Here is a 16,892-nt window from a genome sequence, read left to right on the forward strand (position 1 = left end):
ATCTCTGAGAAACAGTGCAGTATGGGTTTGAACCTGTCTTTTTACATTAACTAACGGTGAAGCGGCAGGGAAGCGAAAACCCCTTTTAATAATTTAAGGGAAAAAAAAGCCAGTTGATGTTTTAAAGTAACACATACATAATTCATCAAATATAAAACATGAAACTGTAAGTCATATTGGCTTATTTTTAACAGTTTGGATGAGTATTCTGAGTAATTAAGTTAAGTCTGCAAATTATCAAGGTAACTCACTCAGTCTGTACAAACATGGGGAGACAATGATTAGTTTTCCTGCAATTAATAATGGTAATTTACTCAGAGCTTGGCTGACACAAACCACCTCCACTTCAAACTGTGTAAAGCTCTGATATGACTAGCCAATCAGAAACTTTCTCTGACCTCCCTTTGTTCCAAAAATCCCTTTAAGACAAGAGTTTTAGCAACTCAAAATTGGTCTCTTCAAAATGGCTACAAAGTTGTATTAAGGTGCACCACGGCCCTAGTTTTTGAAAACGGCTTCGAAATGCCTTAAGACGCCTTGCTTTACCTAAACAGAACTATCCGAATGGAAATGACATGCAAATATGAAGCTAATACTTATCGGGGTATGATATATAGCAACATATATGCATGTATGTGATTAGATAACAGGTATCTTACCATATAAACAGAGTTCATATTGTAATTTTGGTTACTTGTGGTATTCATTGTGAAGTCATTCTAGAGAATGTCTTATGTAAGTAATACTATGCTCCATGCAGTACTAGTGGAGTATATCTTAAGACACTGAATCAGATATTTCACTAGGAGCACTGTGTATATAGAACTGAAACCCTAAATGTCCATGCCTTGTTTGTATTAACATTGTTTAATGTAATATTGACAGTGCAATTGTTTTAATGTATTGCCTGCTTAATTGTTTATGCTGATATTCTGCATTATCGTTTGTTTTGTTGTTTTTCTAAACATACTATTTGATTGAATGCATGTTTCATAAATTCCCTAGTTTTAAATAGATTCCTGGTACATAATTTGCCTGTGTAACAACCTTGATTTATGAACTTTAAATGAAATAGAGTGTGGTCTATTTTAGTTTGTTGTAACATGTAGACCTGCTGTCGTTTTCAGAGAGTGATACTGAGAACGAGTTTATACATTATAATAAATACAGTTATTGTTTTAAGAATTATAGCTGCTACGATAGCACCCACAAAGCCATGTAATTACAGTATTGTAGTTATATAAAACAAATACTATTTACTTTAATAATAAATAAAAAAAGTAGCAGAACGTTAACAATATAGAACAGACAGTAACACATTCTAGTGTTCTGTTCCTTCTGTTTTGCAGCACCATTCTGACTCACATGTTTTGACAGTTTTCCAGTCCTCCCACAGCACACTCCTGGCCTGGATGGTGTATCTGGAAATGGGGCTGTGGTTGTCAGCTCCCCGGCTCCATGTCAATTTCACTGAGGAATCTCTGATCTCTTCCACTCGAACACCACCTGGAGGTCCTGGTGGTCCTGTAGAGATTATATAATAAGATGGCAAAATATCCACACACAATGAGATAAAAGACCATTTGGCTCTTTGGTTCATGATAGCACAGTGTTGCATGGGCTACATTTACAACGAAATTAGAGGTAGCACGCTTTGACTGTCATGTTATTATTCCTGAAAAGAGATCCCGTGACCCTGTCCTTTTGTTATTTTGACAAGGGTTTACAACAAACTTTTAAGTGCTGCGCTAGTGGTTGTCATTTTACAGAAACGTTCCAATTTTACTTACCTAATTGTGGCCATCAGGGTTATTGCTTGACCTAAACTGAGAGCTCAACGCATTGCTGAGATTTCAGTGATTTATCAGCCACAGTCTGGAGGTATGTTGTCAACTTGTATATTACATTGTAATGTATATGTATACAAACTGTTCTGACATTATTCAGAGATGTTTGTTTTAAATGCACTTTAAACAACCATGGGGAAGCGCTGCTGTAGCTCTGTGCCCTGTCTCTGGCTGGCTTCTTTTCTTCTTTGATACTGAGTTTCATTGGCCCTTGCATTATTTGTTTTTGATGTAGTGTGATATGCATTTATTAGCACAAGGTTTGCACAGGATTGCAGAAGATAATGAAGTGTATTTCTGCCTGACAATTATTTAAGTTGCCCCTTGAATTTGACTAATTTTCACCCAAAATCTAGAAAACTAGTACAATAGAAAAAGAATTCTAGGTGGCAAAAGTCGTTTTAAATGGAGCCATAGACTTTAGACTTGTAAAATACATCTTTTAAGACATAGACTTTATCACCACAGGTACAAACGGAATGAAAATATTGAAAATACAGAATTTGAAGGAGCTACATTAAAAATGAAAAATACAGATTAATTTCTGAAAGGCAAATTAATTTAGGGAGAGATTATCGAAAATTGCCTTACCCATCATTAACTAGATGGTAAAGGTAAAAGAGATTGTACTTTGTATGTCACATCGATACCTGTAGCATCAAGTAGGTTAAGAAACCCATAAGCCAGTTCAAGATATCAACAACATGCAATATAATAAAATAAGTACGACCTGTTTAAAGAACATTTAGAAATACCAATTTCACAGTTTTTAAACCATACATGCCAGGATTACCGCTAGTTGGCATACAGTATCTATATATTGCCCCTTGCCTGGAGGCAATACCACAATCATAAACCACTTACTCCCTAGCAACATTCAAAAGGGACACTGTAGACCTGCTAAAAAAATACATATATAGACAGTGATGAGCAAATCCCCAATTCCCTGGGCCATGCTCATGGTTGACTGCAGACCTAGCTTTCTGAATACTTACAGACCACTTTCAGGCAATTATGAGCATTTTGGTGAGCAATTCAGTGTGATACTGATCAGCAGAACATGCCTTGTCAAGTAAGAAACCTCACCTGAAGGGTGTATTGAGAGAGAATGCCAGCTCAATGGAATGCACTGCCAGAGCCCATTGAGGGAAACAGGAATGTTTTTAATAGATCAAGACTGAGGCCTACTTGCTATTTCACAGATTTACTTCAATTTTTTTAAAAACATTTTTTAACTAGACATTCCCATCTATGCTGAGTAAATATGCAGAGTAAAATCAAATAGTTAGTGTAACAGTTATAAAAAAAAAAATGTTATGGTAATTTCTTTCTTTTCATATTGACCAAGCTATTTAAATTGTGAAACACAGACTTTTTTTTAACAAAACCACGACATTGTTCCAAATATGCTTTTGCCGAATATTGCTTGCTTTTGTCACCATTTTGAACACCAGTGATTGAATCATGTTAACTGTTTTTGAATCATCATAAGATTATTCACATGTTTCTGCTTCTGTTGGAAATCACAAAGCCTTTAGGCCAACACACTCCACTGCACACTGCCCGACTGTGAAAGTAAAATTCAGGGCAAAGGTGGCAGAACAAATCATTTTCCTAGCAATCTGGCTCCAGTTGCATCTCCAGTGTTGTTGGTTGCTGCAGGCAAAACAAGTCAGTCGCATCCCAACTCTGTACAATAAAGTGCTGTGTGTAATACTGTACTCTAGAGGGTCTCTACCATTGTCGGGATGACAAGGAACATTGATTCATGTGTCGCCGTGTTTGGACCGTCTCAAAATTAGTTTTTGTGTAAAAATACACCTTGTGACCTCTTGTCAAAGAAATGTGGGAAACAGCGCTCTTAAATGTCCTTTTGTGAAATACAAGATCATATACATGCTAGGAATGTCTGCCAATTGTGTGGTCACATAATGTGGTTCATAACTTGTACACTTAATTAAACTCAGCAACTTCCTTAAATTGCGCATATACCCATTGTCATGAGTCCAGACACTAGTAAGAATCAAAGAATAACTTCAGAGGGAGGAAACAGCTACACATTCATTAATCCCACAGGTACAGTACTCCCATCCTAAATACTGATAACATACTTTTGTTTTTCCTTACTTTGTGTATCTGCGTTATTTTCTTTGCCATGTTTTATCAAAGCAACGTATTTCTAGTCACAACGTTTGTCATTGAATGCATTATGTTTCTTTAGTATTTTTAAATTTAGCACTATTGAGTGTTTAGCCTAATAGTTATGAAAGAGCAATCAGACGGGTCAAGGGATGAAATCTGTGTTATGTATGACAGTGATTGTTTGTCTTGATTGATTATGATAAATTATACAGTACTTTTTATGTCTGCATCCTAATAGGACAGGTTTTGAGATATTTAAATAGTACTATCTGTAATTACTTTGATAGGATTTAAGGTTGCATTTTTAAGGCAAGTCTGCACATGTAATACGTCCTAAATAATGAAAGATGTGTAGAAGACTGCTTAGCCAGGGTATCTTTTTCTTTTGTTCCAGTGTGAACACTGAAACTGGGACCAAAACTGACTTCATCTAATTTAGTTCCCTTGTCATGAATTCAGCCTGTAAAGCCCTGTCAAAAACTACAAATGTGGGGATCTAATACTTTTCAATGGCCCATTTGACCTAATGAAGTGACACGCTTTTTTTCATCTAGCTTAACACCTCTCTCTCAAATTCAGCAAATTGCCTGGTCCCAGTTTGTGATTCTGAATTTATTATAAATGTATTAGAATGTAAACTCCAAACTGCACTCCACAATCTAGATGAGACTTGTTCATCCTAATATCAAATTATAACGTTATAAGGTGCAGCTTTCTAAAACTGTCCTACACTTTTATTGCATGTACTATATACTGAAACGAAAACCTAAATTTGAAATACAGTACTGTGAAGCATACTAATATAACAAATACAAAGTAAGTATATCAGAATGAACAGAATAGAGTTGCAAATGCTGCACTCCATTGAACCTGAACTGCCAACAGCCTTTTGTTGCACAAAATCACTTACAGTGCAGGCACAATGCAGGTCTTTACCCCCTGTGCTTCAATAGAAAAGGTTATCACTGAATTGCATTCGCCTACAGCTTTCCTGTTTTTATTTAATTTCTTCCCACAGGGATTCTTGCTTTGTTTTCACCTGCCTGTCAACACCTGCTTGAAATGGACTTTAGGGAAGTATATAGTGCCTCCCTAGTTGATTCCCTTAACCTCCAGAAGTTTTGAACAGCTGAAAGATGTATTTTACAAATGGGAAGGCTCTCAGATGCTGACCAAGCATTAATGTCCTTTTATCTGAGCAGTTTTATGGAGTAACTGTCCCATTTTCTCCTTTGAGAGCTGCAATCAGGCTTCATGCTCACCCCAGTGTAAATTCTGAACCAACCACAAATGGACAGACTGTCCTTTTTCTAAATGAGGCACTGCAGTTCAATAATTTCAGTAATTTATCCACATTCCCTTTACCCACATCTCTCAGATGCACTCATCTCTCAGATGCACTGAAGTGATAACTAAGCCAACAATTTATGAGACCTTCATATCCAGTTCCCATGACTAATGAACCATTGCCACTTATCTGTGCTGCTACTTTAACTGAATTTGTTTTTCCAATCACACATAGCTCATGCTCGAATATGGGTTATTGTTGAGCTGTTCTGTGAGGTGCCTTTACTTGCTGCAAAGAAAGGTGCAGCAATGAAACCTTCAGCTTACCTCAAAGACTTCTTTATGAATCTTTTTTTTTTACAAGGGTTCTGGCCACATACCATTTCCATTGTGTGTTTGTGTTTGACATTTCTTGAGTGTTAATACATGTTAAAAACATTGTGTAGAATCCCAAAGGGTCACCTACATTCCATGGAGATAATGGAACAAAAACAACATGATTTTCAATAGCAGATACAGTCCTTATATTTCGTAGTCGCTTGAGCCAAAAGAGACCCAGTCACTGATTGTGAACTGTTACCCCTTACAATATGTTTGTCAGACTAATTAAGGAACGAATATATGATAGAGGCTTGTGCTTCTAAATGTCCGTAATGACATTTAGAAAAATGCTAAAGACAAAGGTCAAATGTATAAGTCAGAAAGTTAATGGCTGTCTCGTTTGTAAGTCAACTACTGTATGACATCACTGATACCAGGCACAAATCAGGACCCACATTTCTAAAGGACACAACTCTTGTCACACAAACACATTTTTCCCCACCGATTTGTTTTTTTTCCTAGATTTTTCATAGGCTAGCCCAAAACCTTCGCGGTCTGCTAAAGAGTCATTCTGCAGCTGCTATGGCATTTACAGTCCAATCTCTTAATGAAGGCTGTAGTGAACATGTCAGTAAAGCTGTGTATCTTTCCCCATGCTTAGTCCCTTGTATTTAAAAACAAATGGTTGTTATATGCATTTGACTGTATACCCTTGCAGGTGGCAAGGCACCTTTTGATTTCCTCAATCACTTTATTAAAACTTCAGAGTTTGGTGGACTGTGTCTACTGTACAGTGAATAGAGACTTAAGTGTTTCCAATACAACATAAGTTTTAAGAAGTGACACATAAACCCTCTCTCCATTTTACATAGTATTGCGATTCAAATAATTTATTACTGTGAATGTTAATTCACAGTAATAAATTAATAAGTCTTGCAAGATTGCTAGTTATGTACAGAATCATATTTGGTAAGGGGCCTACAATAGACCATGCATATATAATTACACATATACACACAGTACCACACTTTGTCTAACCCTAGGTCATCACTTAAAAAAACAGTACCATCTTTTGACAATATCCCTTCAGCTTCGCATAAAATAAAATTATTGTTAAGAAGTTATGGGTTGTGCTTTTTACGACTGCATTATTATTGTTCCTATCATTTAAACTGGTCCTTCGTTGATGTGCATTTCTTAGCGGACTCGAACATTGTTGCCTTTGTAATTGCTACTAGTTAGTTATAAAAATCAGCTCAATAAAAAGACAGTAGTGATTTAACAGTCCCATAAAATGTGATCTTTGCCAATGTAGCAACAGAAAATTCCAGACTTTGCAGAATATTATTTATCGTGTACCCTCATGAATCCAAGCAGGCAATTAAATAGAATTTTTTCAAGCTAAAGAAACCATGACAGCAAGGTCAGTACAAATCTTTGGCACTAAAGATATCCAAACGTAAGCCTAATACTGTATACAGTGTGTATTTAATTAAATATATTGAAATAGGTTACTTTCACCTATATACTGTACTTAGTCATCCATCATTCCTACGTTTTTATAACTGAACACTACAGTATATAACAATTCTTCTGAAATGTGTACAGAAGGTAAGCCATTGATCCAATATTTTATTTGCAGCAATAAATTGATGCCAATGATACTTTCAAAATGGTAAACAAATGGTCTGAGAGAGAGGGTGGAATGTCTGAGACCACAGGAAGGCCACAAATGCATCCAGACCTCAGGATCATTTAATATTTGGAACAAAAACTAAAAGCATACCAATTGTTTGGAAATAACTGGGGGCTTTATTACTTTATTTAAGGATGCCTGTCATGCATTAAAAAGGCATCACAGTTCTAAAGTCCGGTGTTAACAGTGAAGACCACCACTTTATAGACATTGTTATTTACCAGGAGTGACCCTGAAGATTATCAGTGTATTTTTAACATTTTGTAAAAAGTTGCCAGGAGGCTGAAATTATACCGCTGCAGTGGTGCAGTCATTCCAACTCACTTTGAACTGTGGAAGCGTATATCAAATAAGGCCACTTACACAATTGGAAGCCCAGACAAAGACGAGTTTATTGCCTATATGCAGAAAGTCCTTACTGGGAACAAAGAATATATATATTGGACTTTTCAACACTCCATCACCATCGCTTTCCAATTTCATTGCCCATTTACCAAAAAATAATAAAACATTAATAACAATTCTGTTTGCCAAGGTAAATGAAAGCAGACAGAGGTTTAGGCTCACGGGATTCCTAAGAGCTGAGCACAAAGAAAGCTAGCTCCTTTGGACAGGATCCATTACACCATTGAATCAATTGCAAACAAAGCTTTTATAGAGGGCGGGTTTGATTCCTGTTAGATTTTTTCCTTGTCTTTCTTTTTTCATATAAAATTATAAGAATAATAGTGACTGTAAAGTTTAATTGTCAAACATTATTTAGGTATTTCTATGTTCACACATGTGTAAAGTGTAGAATATATAATAATATTGCTGTAAGGGATACCCCTTCCTGTCACACTTTTAATCTGTGCCAAATGTGTTCTTGTATATTTAAAAAACAGCTTTAATGTAATCTCTCATATTGCCAATGATGAGAATATACAAATGGAAATATTAAGTAACAAAAAAATTGCTTATTGACTGTCTGTGTACCCTTTAGTAACAGTTTGGTTTTTATATTTAGTGGCTTCTCTTTTCTTCCTGTTTTCCAGCACTCCCTCATAGTTCAGTCTCTAGTCTTAATGAATCAATGAACAAGTTTTAGTTGTAGTGTTGTTTTAATTTCTGATTAAAACCTGTGCAGGTGGCTATACATTTTCAACAGCTGCATATGTTGTGCATTGGCAAATTAATTATTTTAGGTACCCAAGAAAAAAAAAAAGCTGTTATAAGGTGGCCCTATATACTGTGAAAAAAGTTATAAGGGGGTATAGTCATGGCCCCCATTTGCCCCATAATGGCATTACACTAGCACTTGTGTTCTTGTTATAAGGTACCTTTGGATCACCATAACAACAGTGTTATAAAGTTGGAACACTGTATTAAGTACACTTTTATTCTTTGTAGCACAAATACACTTTATACTGTCATCAGTAACTCACTACTAGCTACTTTACTTGTGCTAGTCTGTTGACTATGCAAGTTATTCACCTCCCTTGTTGGGTTTATTACCAATGTAATTCTTCTTTCATTTTAGGGCACTCCAAATGAACTCAATGAATTAATTAAATAATAAAGCTCTTTGTCAGCTCACTTTACATATCTATAATTAAAGTGTATAGTCCCCAAACAGTCATGGAATTATAATAAATACTGAATTGAATTCTTCAAGTTCAAGTTTGAAGTGAAAGGGTGCTACTTTAAGAGCATTAGTAAACTTTTTTTTTTAATTACTTTTGAAAATAGAAGGGTTCAAAAACATTTAGAGAAGCTGTGAAAAAAAGAAAGTTACAGTTTTATGAATGCTTACAGTATACTATAACTCAACAGTGACCCATTTCTGAGGAGTTTACATAGCATGATTTAGATTAAACCAGCAGTCCACAGTTCTTGAGTTATATGACTCTCATTTGAATTCTCTCTACAGTGTGTATCTTTATTTTTTCCCTTCAAAAAGTATTGATCAGGCTAACTTAAAAAATAATGTCTCAACTTACTAAGTATATTCACCAGGGTCAACCCAGCTGTCATGCAACGCTTTAAAATGCTCTTGTCCCTAATGAGCTCTCTCTTAGGAGCACTGTCTGCTCGTTTGCTACATTCGGTATCAGTGTTATTCTGCACACAGTATGCCGCTTAATTCATCATCCCCTTTGTTTTTCTTTTTCACAATGGTGTCCATGTCCAGTTCTTGCAAACTGTTGTGCAATTTCTTTCTGTGAAATTTGACTCTCTCCATTTAGTTTTTCTTCATATTTTTGGCATAAATCTGATATCTGGAGGTATTTCCTGCCACAGAATGTTTCCAAGCTGTTACAGTTAACCATACGGATGAGAAATAGCCTCTGCTTAATCCACAAGGATTGGCTATTCCAGCTAGATGTTACAGTTCTCATTGGGTTCAAACTGAATCAAAACCCTTAATAGAAAACAACAGTTATATAATTTCCAAGGCCAACTAAATGCTGTCTAAAATCAAAGGGAACCTTTTCTTAATACATGTTTCTGACATGACTGCAGCGACTGTCTGACCAGGTAAACACCAGACAGTTAAATATGTTGTCAGGCTGTTATTAACATGATATATTCAGTCTCTTCAAACTAAGAATTCCCTCAATTCCTTCCCACTTCTGTCAATATGTATTGTAGAAATCTCGGTTAACGCAGGCAGGCGCATCACGCAGGGCGAGGCAATCCACACACAGGCGGAGGGCGGGCACGAACCCGGGACCTCTCACACTAAAGCGCAGCGCCGATACTGCTGTACAAAAGAGCCGGCTTCTTTGCAAGGAGCGTATAACGGGCTTATGTCTTTGTGTGTGATTACATCACCTACCAGCCCTGCTGCTGCCTTCCCCCGTGCACGCTACACTCTCCCCTGCCAGCCTCAAGTCCGCCCCAGACTTGCTCACCAGGCTACAGTCCGTTGAGTGCGTGTCAGGGTACCTGCATCCCACTTCCTGACACCAATGTAGCACTGTCCCTTTTCGTTGACAAGGTGAGTGTCGTTTAGTCTTCTTTTATTTATTCACCACCAAAACAGAACTGTAACTGTCACACACACTTTTTAAAACTAACGTCCACCATTCACACACGCACCACCGACCCATGCAGACATGCAGTCTTCATTTTCAGTCAAATCTGCTACATGTAACAAGGACTACGTTGTTTATAGATCAGTATGCTCTCAAATAGAAATGTTTTATAATACAGTCTTACTATGCTAGAAATAATAACATATTTTTAAAGCGGGTAAAAATTAAGCTGATGTGTTGACATACCCATACATTTGTCTTCCAAACTAAGTGAAAGCAGCAATTACTGAAAAAACAATTTTGATAGTAGAAATAGATGACAGACCTACAGATCTGAGATTAAACAGAAGCTCCAGCCAAATGTAATAACTGGTGCTGACAGAAAAGTTCAATAAAAGGGCTAGAGAGCAGTTTCAGTCAAACACACAGAGTTTAAACATTGTATTCTGAAAAATGCCTTTATAAAAAAAAAAGCTAAATACTAAATAATTTTCTTGTTACGTATCCTTTTTTAGCATCAACTTAACCGATGACACTGAAGAGATATCAGAAATACACAACAAACATACAACACTACTTCAGAAAAAAAATCTGTTTTTAGAATGGTCCTGTAATTTGTTCTCCTAAAAGCAGTCAAACCTAAGCACATGAAATGAAACCTTCCTTTAAAAAACAGGTAATGCACTAAGCTACAGTGGGAGTTACTAAACACTCCGTGATATTAGGCATCAGTGAAACCATAGAAATGTGTTCAATCACTCCCTTTTGTTATGTTATGGTGCACAAGATTCGAAATGTACAACAGAGCTGACAAAGCTGTAAGTGTTCATTTCAAAATAAACCCAAGCACCTGACATCAGCGGTCCTTTAAATAAACGGAACATTGCTTTGTCAGGTGTCGGGGTTATTTAGTCCCCATGCGTATAGTGATCAGTTTTTCTGGTCAGGTTATAAACTTTATATAATCCTGATATCGATTCCCTGAAGTTTATAAAGCTGATATTTTGTGGACTGTGTCCATCGTATTTGTATTGAGTTTAGTAGTGTAAACCAGGTGGTCAATGAATCAACCCTTGGGGAAAACACCAGAAGGATTAATATAGAATAAAAAAGTGACAGTATTTAGATCTGCCGCTGTTTAGATAATTAAAAAAGGTCTAAATGTACTAACCGTAATACATTTGCCATATACACATTTTCTCTTTGCAATGACTTACCTCTCACAACCAGGTCTGCGGATGCTGAAGAATTGTCCACTATTGTCTGAGCTGTGCAGGTGTACCTCCCGGCATGCCGTAACTGGACATTTGCAATGAACAAATCCCCTCTGTCTTCATTCTGTTAGAGAGTAAATCTGGATATAATTCTCACAAGTAAATGCATTAGGCTACATCCTAGAAATAAAAAAATGTTATTACACAAAAGGTGTAAGACTTTAACCTCGTGCTGGCACGTAAGTGTTTCATGGCAGTGCTGTTCACACAGAAGGCATACAGCATGCACTCCCATATAACACTCCTGTTGTTGCCAGCAGACTACTGTGTCCTATAAGGCCTGTAACCTTTTTATTATATCATGCCATTACACCTGTCAGAAGGTGTCCTCTTAATTCAAACTAGCTCACTATGGGCCCTAGTCAATAACTATCTCCCAGCAGGGAAGTCACATTGAAAGACCTGTGCCCTACAGAATGTGAGGAGCCAATCATGACTGTTTCACAGCAACAGAACTCCACAGCAGCTGTTGCTTGTCTTTTCAGCAGAGCGAGCAAGTTTTTTATAAAGGCTGTATTCCATAAAGGTCATGAATAGAGGTTTTTTTTTTTTTTTTTTTTTTTAATATTTACATAGTTATACTCAGGTATCAACGTACCACAAAACCCTAAGCATATGAAATCAAATCTTTTAAAAAAAAAAAAAAAACACATTTAATTTTGTACAGGAAAGGATTACATTCACAGCTGTAATGTTTTTTGATATTGTAAAATCAGCAGAAATTCAGTGAACATTTGTCCTCCCAGATTAAACAGAATGCATTCTGCCCTATATAAATTAGATAATACATACAGCTCTTCAATCTATGCAGTAATGATAGTATTGGCAAGTGTTTTTTGCTCTTCAAAATGCCATCATTTGCATAAATGATTAGCGATTGTTGGATTGCTGAATAAATTCTGAGCTGTCGTTCTTCTTTAAAGGTTAATAAAGATGAATTCAGAGATTCATTCTGAGATTTGTGTTAACCATCCACAGCATGCTGATTATCTCACTCAGTTAGAATGTGCTGGTATTCAGTGAAGAAATGCAGAACCATATCTTTTTTTTTTAATGCAAAAGAAAACAATAGCAATGGACTGGGAATTAGATAACCATATCTGTGTTCAACAGCTTTCTGTTGGACCTTGGTAAAGCATGGGAGATCATGGTATAAATGTACAGCAGTAAACAATGTAAATGGGAGCTCCCAAGTGGCACATCTGGTAAAGGCACTCCGAGTGGAGTGCAGGATGCACCTTATAGCCTGGAGGTCGCCGGTTCGAGTCCAGACTATTCTATTGCCGACCGTAGATGGGAGCTCCCAGGGGGAGGTGCACAATTTGCCAAGCACCGCCCGGGGGGGGAGGGGGGCTTAGGTCTGCCAGCGCAGGGGTGGTAGCTGAGCCTAAAAATAATTGGATATGCCAAATTGGGAGAAAATAAATCAAATAATTGGCGATTACTACAGTTTTATTTAAAAAAAAAAAAAAAAAAAAAACAACACACAAAGTGAATGAGCTTTTGGACAGACATCATTTTGGGGAAATAGAAACCCCCCGGTTTACATTAATTTCTAGTTAATAACTCTTCTATACACTGAGAAATCTGTCACAGGACTGGCTAGTACATTCACATTACTAATACATTACAGATAACAGAAAAGCTCACATAGTGAGCAGTGCAGAGGCATTATTTTCTGTTATATTCTGTAGGATTAGAAAAAAATGCTATTTGAAAGTTCAGAGTTTTGTACTGCACAAAGGCATATGGATGAGAAAAAAATGGAAAAAAAAAGAAAAGGATTTTAAAGGTCTTGCTAAACAGGCACTCTTAATGAAATGCCTGCACATACTCAAACCCACGAATGGAAACAGGAAATTCCTAGAGCTTGATGTTGCAACTCATCAGATACATCTTGAATTATCTTCTAATAATAGAAATGGCTATTTGGAGTTCCGTGGCATGAAATGTAAAATCAATAAACAAAACATCACATTTCTGACAAGATAACAATAATGCTCAGTTCTGCAAACCAATAAATATGTTTTTTTTTCGTATCATGGCATAACTTTTCTATATTTTTCATTCCAATTTATTGGGTGCTTGGCATCTGTTATTCAAATGTATATAAAATGGGGTTGAAATCAGGCACAGCCTCTCTTCAAAGTTGTACAGACCTGCTTAATTTACTGTTACAGCTGAATTAATCTGTGCAAAAGCTTTATAATCTAACTTTTTTTTTTTGGTTTACAATAATTTCCCAGAAGTGGCGCAATCATTATTGTTACTTTTTGGGCAAAGAATAAAACAAATATGAGATATGCCTGTGATGCGATAACAGGTAAAACCCACACAGTCCTGTCTCAATAATAAAAGAGATGTGATTTCAGCGAAACCTTTTGCAAGTACGTTTGACATACCTCCCTCCCAAACCCGATTCCTAGTGGGAAGAACAGAAATCTTACAGTGCAGGAAAGGAACTTGGGCATCAGCAAAATCTCACCACAAATTTAACTTGCAATAAACATAAATTCTTACAGAACCCTAACTTTGCATTACTCCAGACTGCCATACTGAAGATAGGTAACCTTTACAGGGAGTTGGATTTGTAACTGGAAACAGTGATACAACACTGGCCGATGTTAAAACCTCCCTGCGGTTTTAGCCACAATTTAGTTTTCCTGTTTGGCATCACAAGTTGCTTTAGCAGATCCGTCTGCAAAGCAGGTTTTAGGAGTATGAAATCATTTCTCTGCCACGAAATGATGGCTTTATAATACCCAGCATGCACTAAAACTACCAATCAAGTGGTGCAGTGGTTAGTTTAGACGACTTTGGATTGCGAGGTCACTGGGTCGATCCCTGTCTGCTCTGAGTTGCTGGTAAACTTGATTAGAAAGAAATGAGCACACGGGCTCTTAATCCTATAGATCCTACTGCAGAGGAAATATGCAGTGACAGTGGTGTAATCCAATTGAAACTCAAGCAGGAGAAATGCTGCTGTTTCCCTGTACAGATAAACGGCATTGGAATAAGGAAGACTACAACTCAAAATATTATAGAAAGTGTACATAAAAGTGTTTTTTGCTAAAGAAAGTTGTACTTGTTATTTATTCATAAAGAAAATGACCCACATTTATACAAAGGTAATACAGGACTAACTTTTTTTTTTTTTTTAAATTAACTGCAAGAAGGTTGTTTGAATTTAAAAACAAGTCTTTATTTCAGAAGCATTTAATTGTTATCCATTAAATGAAATATGTGCATCTTGACCTAAATTATAAGCCGTCTGTGTACAGAGTGTGTTGAAAAGTGATTAGAAACTGCCACCTGCTGGTGAAAGTGAGGACTACAAGTGGTAAATACAAAAACAATATGACACGTTTCATTTTAAATCTATTACATGAGTAAAGTGCTCAGTGGTGCCATGGACCAATTCAATAGATATTCAGGATTTCATCTGTACCAATCTGGCACAGGTCACAGCTGAAATTTGGTCTACTTGGTTCCCACCACAAGACCACTCATTAAGTCCTTATTGCTCTCATGGCTCCTGCAGGCACCGGGCTTATTATTATTATTATTATTATTATTTAGCAGACGCCTTTATCCAAGGCGACTTACAGAGACTAGGGGGTGTGTGAACTATGCATCAGCTGCAGAGTCACTTACAACTACGTCTCACCCGAAAGACGGAGCACAAGGAGGTGAAGTGACTTGCTCAGGGTCACACAATGAGTCAGTGGCTGAGGTGGGATTTGAACCGGGGACCTCCTGGTTACAAGCCCTTTTCTTTAACCACTGGACCACACAGCTTAATTGTAACTAAGGCTGTTCCAATGTTTAAAAGGTATGTAGACAAAAAAAAACACCTAAGTGGCATTATTTTACTAAATGTTTACCGAAAATCTACTGTTTAACAGGAATATTAATTTTTATTTATTTTTTTGCATTTTTTTTTTGATGCATTGCAAACCACTGTGATTGAATACTAATTTAAAATGTGAAAAATACAAAAGAAAAATATAAAGATGACCAAATACTAAATAACGTCTACTGTTTTAATATAGATTTTGTATGATAGTTTTACACAGAAGGTTCCACCTGTTAAACATAGATTTACAGCCCTAATTAACTGGCGGTATTGTCCCTCTTCAGCACTAAATTCACAAGCACCATTTTATTTAAAGGTACAAGGCTCTATTCAGTTGATTTCAACAGGCAGATCCAACACTGGAGTTAAAAAATTGTCAAAGAGAAATACACGAACGAGACTCACTTGCACTGTTAGATGTTTGATTTTCATAAGTGTGGTACAACAAGGCCCTAGTTTATCGAACCAGTCACAGTAGATTCACAGCTGCTTAGATTAACTAAATACACCCCACAGTCCCTGTTTATGTCTACAGATCTGTCCTTTGAGACTTACCATCAAATTTCGACTGTAGTGCTCCTTCTCTTTATCAAAGTCAAGGACGTGGCTGTTCACAGACCAGATATATGTAAGATCAAGTGAGGGGTCCCGGGTGGCATGGCACTGCATGGTGGCCTTTTCTCCAACTGTCACATCAGCATTAGAAGGTGCAAGAGTAATTTTACTCGCTTCTGTATGATTTGAGAAAAAGAGAGAGGCTGATTTAGCTTGATTTGCTGTCAGCAATGGCAATACAAAATAACATAAAAAGAATAAACAAAAAAATGTTTAGTTTTATTAACACAATTTTCATTGTGTTTCTTGTAAAAGCTTTTTTTAAATTACCGGTATTAAAAAAATTATAAAACATTTTAGGACCCTTAAAATGTTTTATAATTATAGCCCTCCAGGCTTCTAATAACATATCTGGGCTGTTACAAAATGTTACCAGCAACTGTAGAGAATGACTCTATTGTACTATATGGTGCTGGAAAAAAAAATATGATATGTCCTGTTCCCTGACCTGTGTTTTCTTTTAGCTGTTATCCTACAGTACTTCAGCAACCGGCTGCCAGGCAACTGTATTTCTAGTTAATAAACTTCCGTTTCAGATCTAAAACTTCCATTAGATAGAAGTAATTACACAGGAAAGATATGCCCTGCTGCAGAAAGTAATTAGCTGAACAGACAGCACATTTGTTGCTGTCATAAAGGAACTTAAAAACAAGCTAGATGATTATGATTACATCACAATTCATCCTGAGTGTTCAATATTCCCAAAATAAATAAATAAAAACATCTATACAGTCAGCCAGCAAATTTCTAAGGTTTTTATCCAAACCAAACTGTTTTTGTTTTCCTGTAAATATATGGTACCCACTAAAAATAGATTATGTCCATTGTTTTTCTAAT

The 16,892-nt window shown here is 36.5% G+C and overlaps 1 protein-coding gene across 3 annotated transcripts in view; it reads right to left on the reverse strand.

Annotated features, from left to right (window-relative positions):
* Positions 1 to 16,892, reverse strand: part of LOC117419767 (contactin-1-like) — a 94,606-nt gene that overhangs the window by 17,025 nt on the left and 60,689 nt on the right. For all 3 annotated transcript variants that reach the window (XM_058985757.1, XM_034032843.3, XM_058985758.1), the window contains exons 13-15: positions 15,996 to 16,171; positions 11,528 to 11,648; positions 1,366 to 1,524 (exon numbers count right to left, since the gene is read on the reverse strand). In XM_058985757.1, the coding sequence (XP_058841740.1) occupies positions 1,366 to 1,524; positions 11,528 to 11,648; positions 15,996 to 16,171 (456 nt within the window). The remainder of the gene's footprint in view (positions 1 to 1,365; positions 1,525 to 11,527; positions 11,649 to 15,995; positions 16,172 to 16,892) is intronic.

The sequence above is a fragment of the Acipenser ruthenus genome, chromosome 14 (assembly GCF_902713425.1).
Source record: "Acipenser ruthenus chromosome 14, fAciRut3.2 maternal haplotype, whole genome shotgun sequence".
Taxonomy (NCBI): domain Eukaryota; kingdom Metazoa; phylum Chordata; class Actinopteri; order Acipenseriformes; family Acipenseridae; genus Acipenser; species Acipenser ruthenus.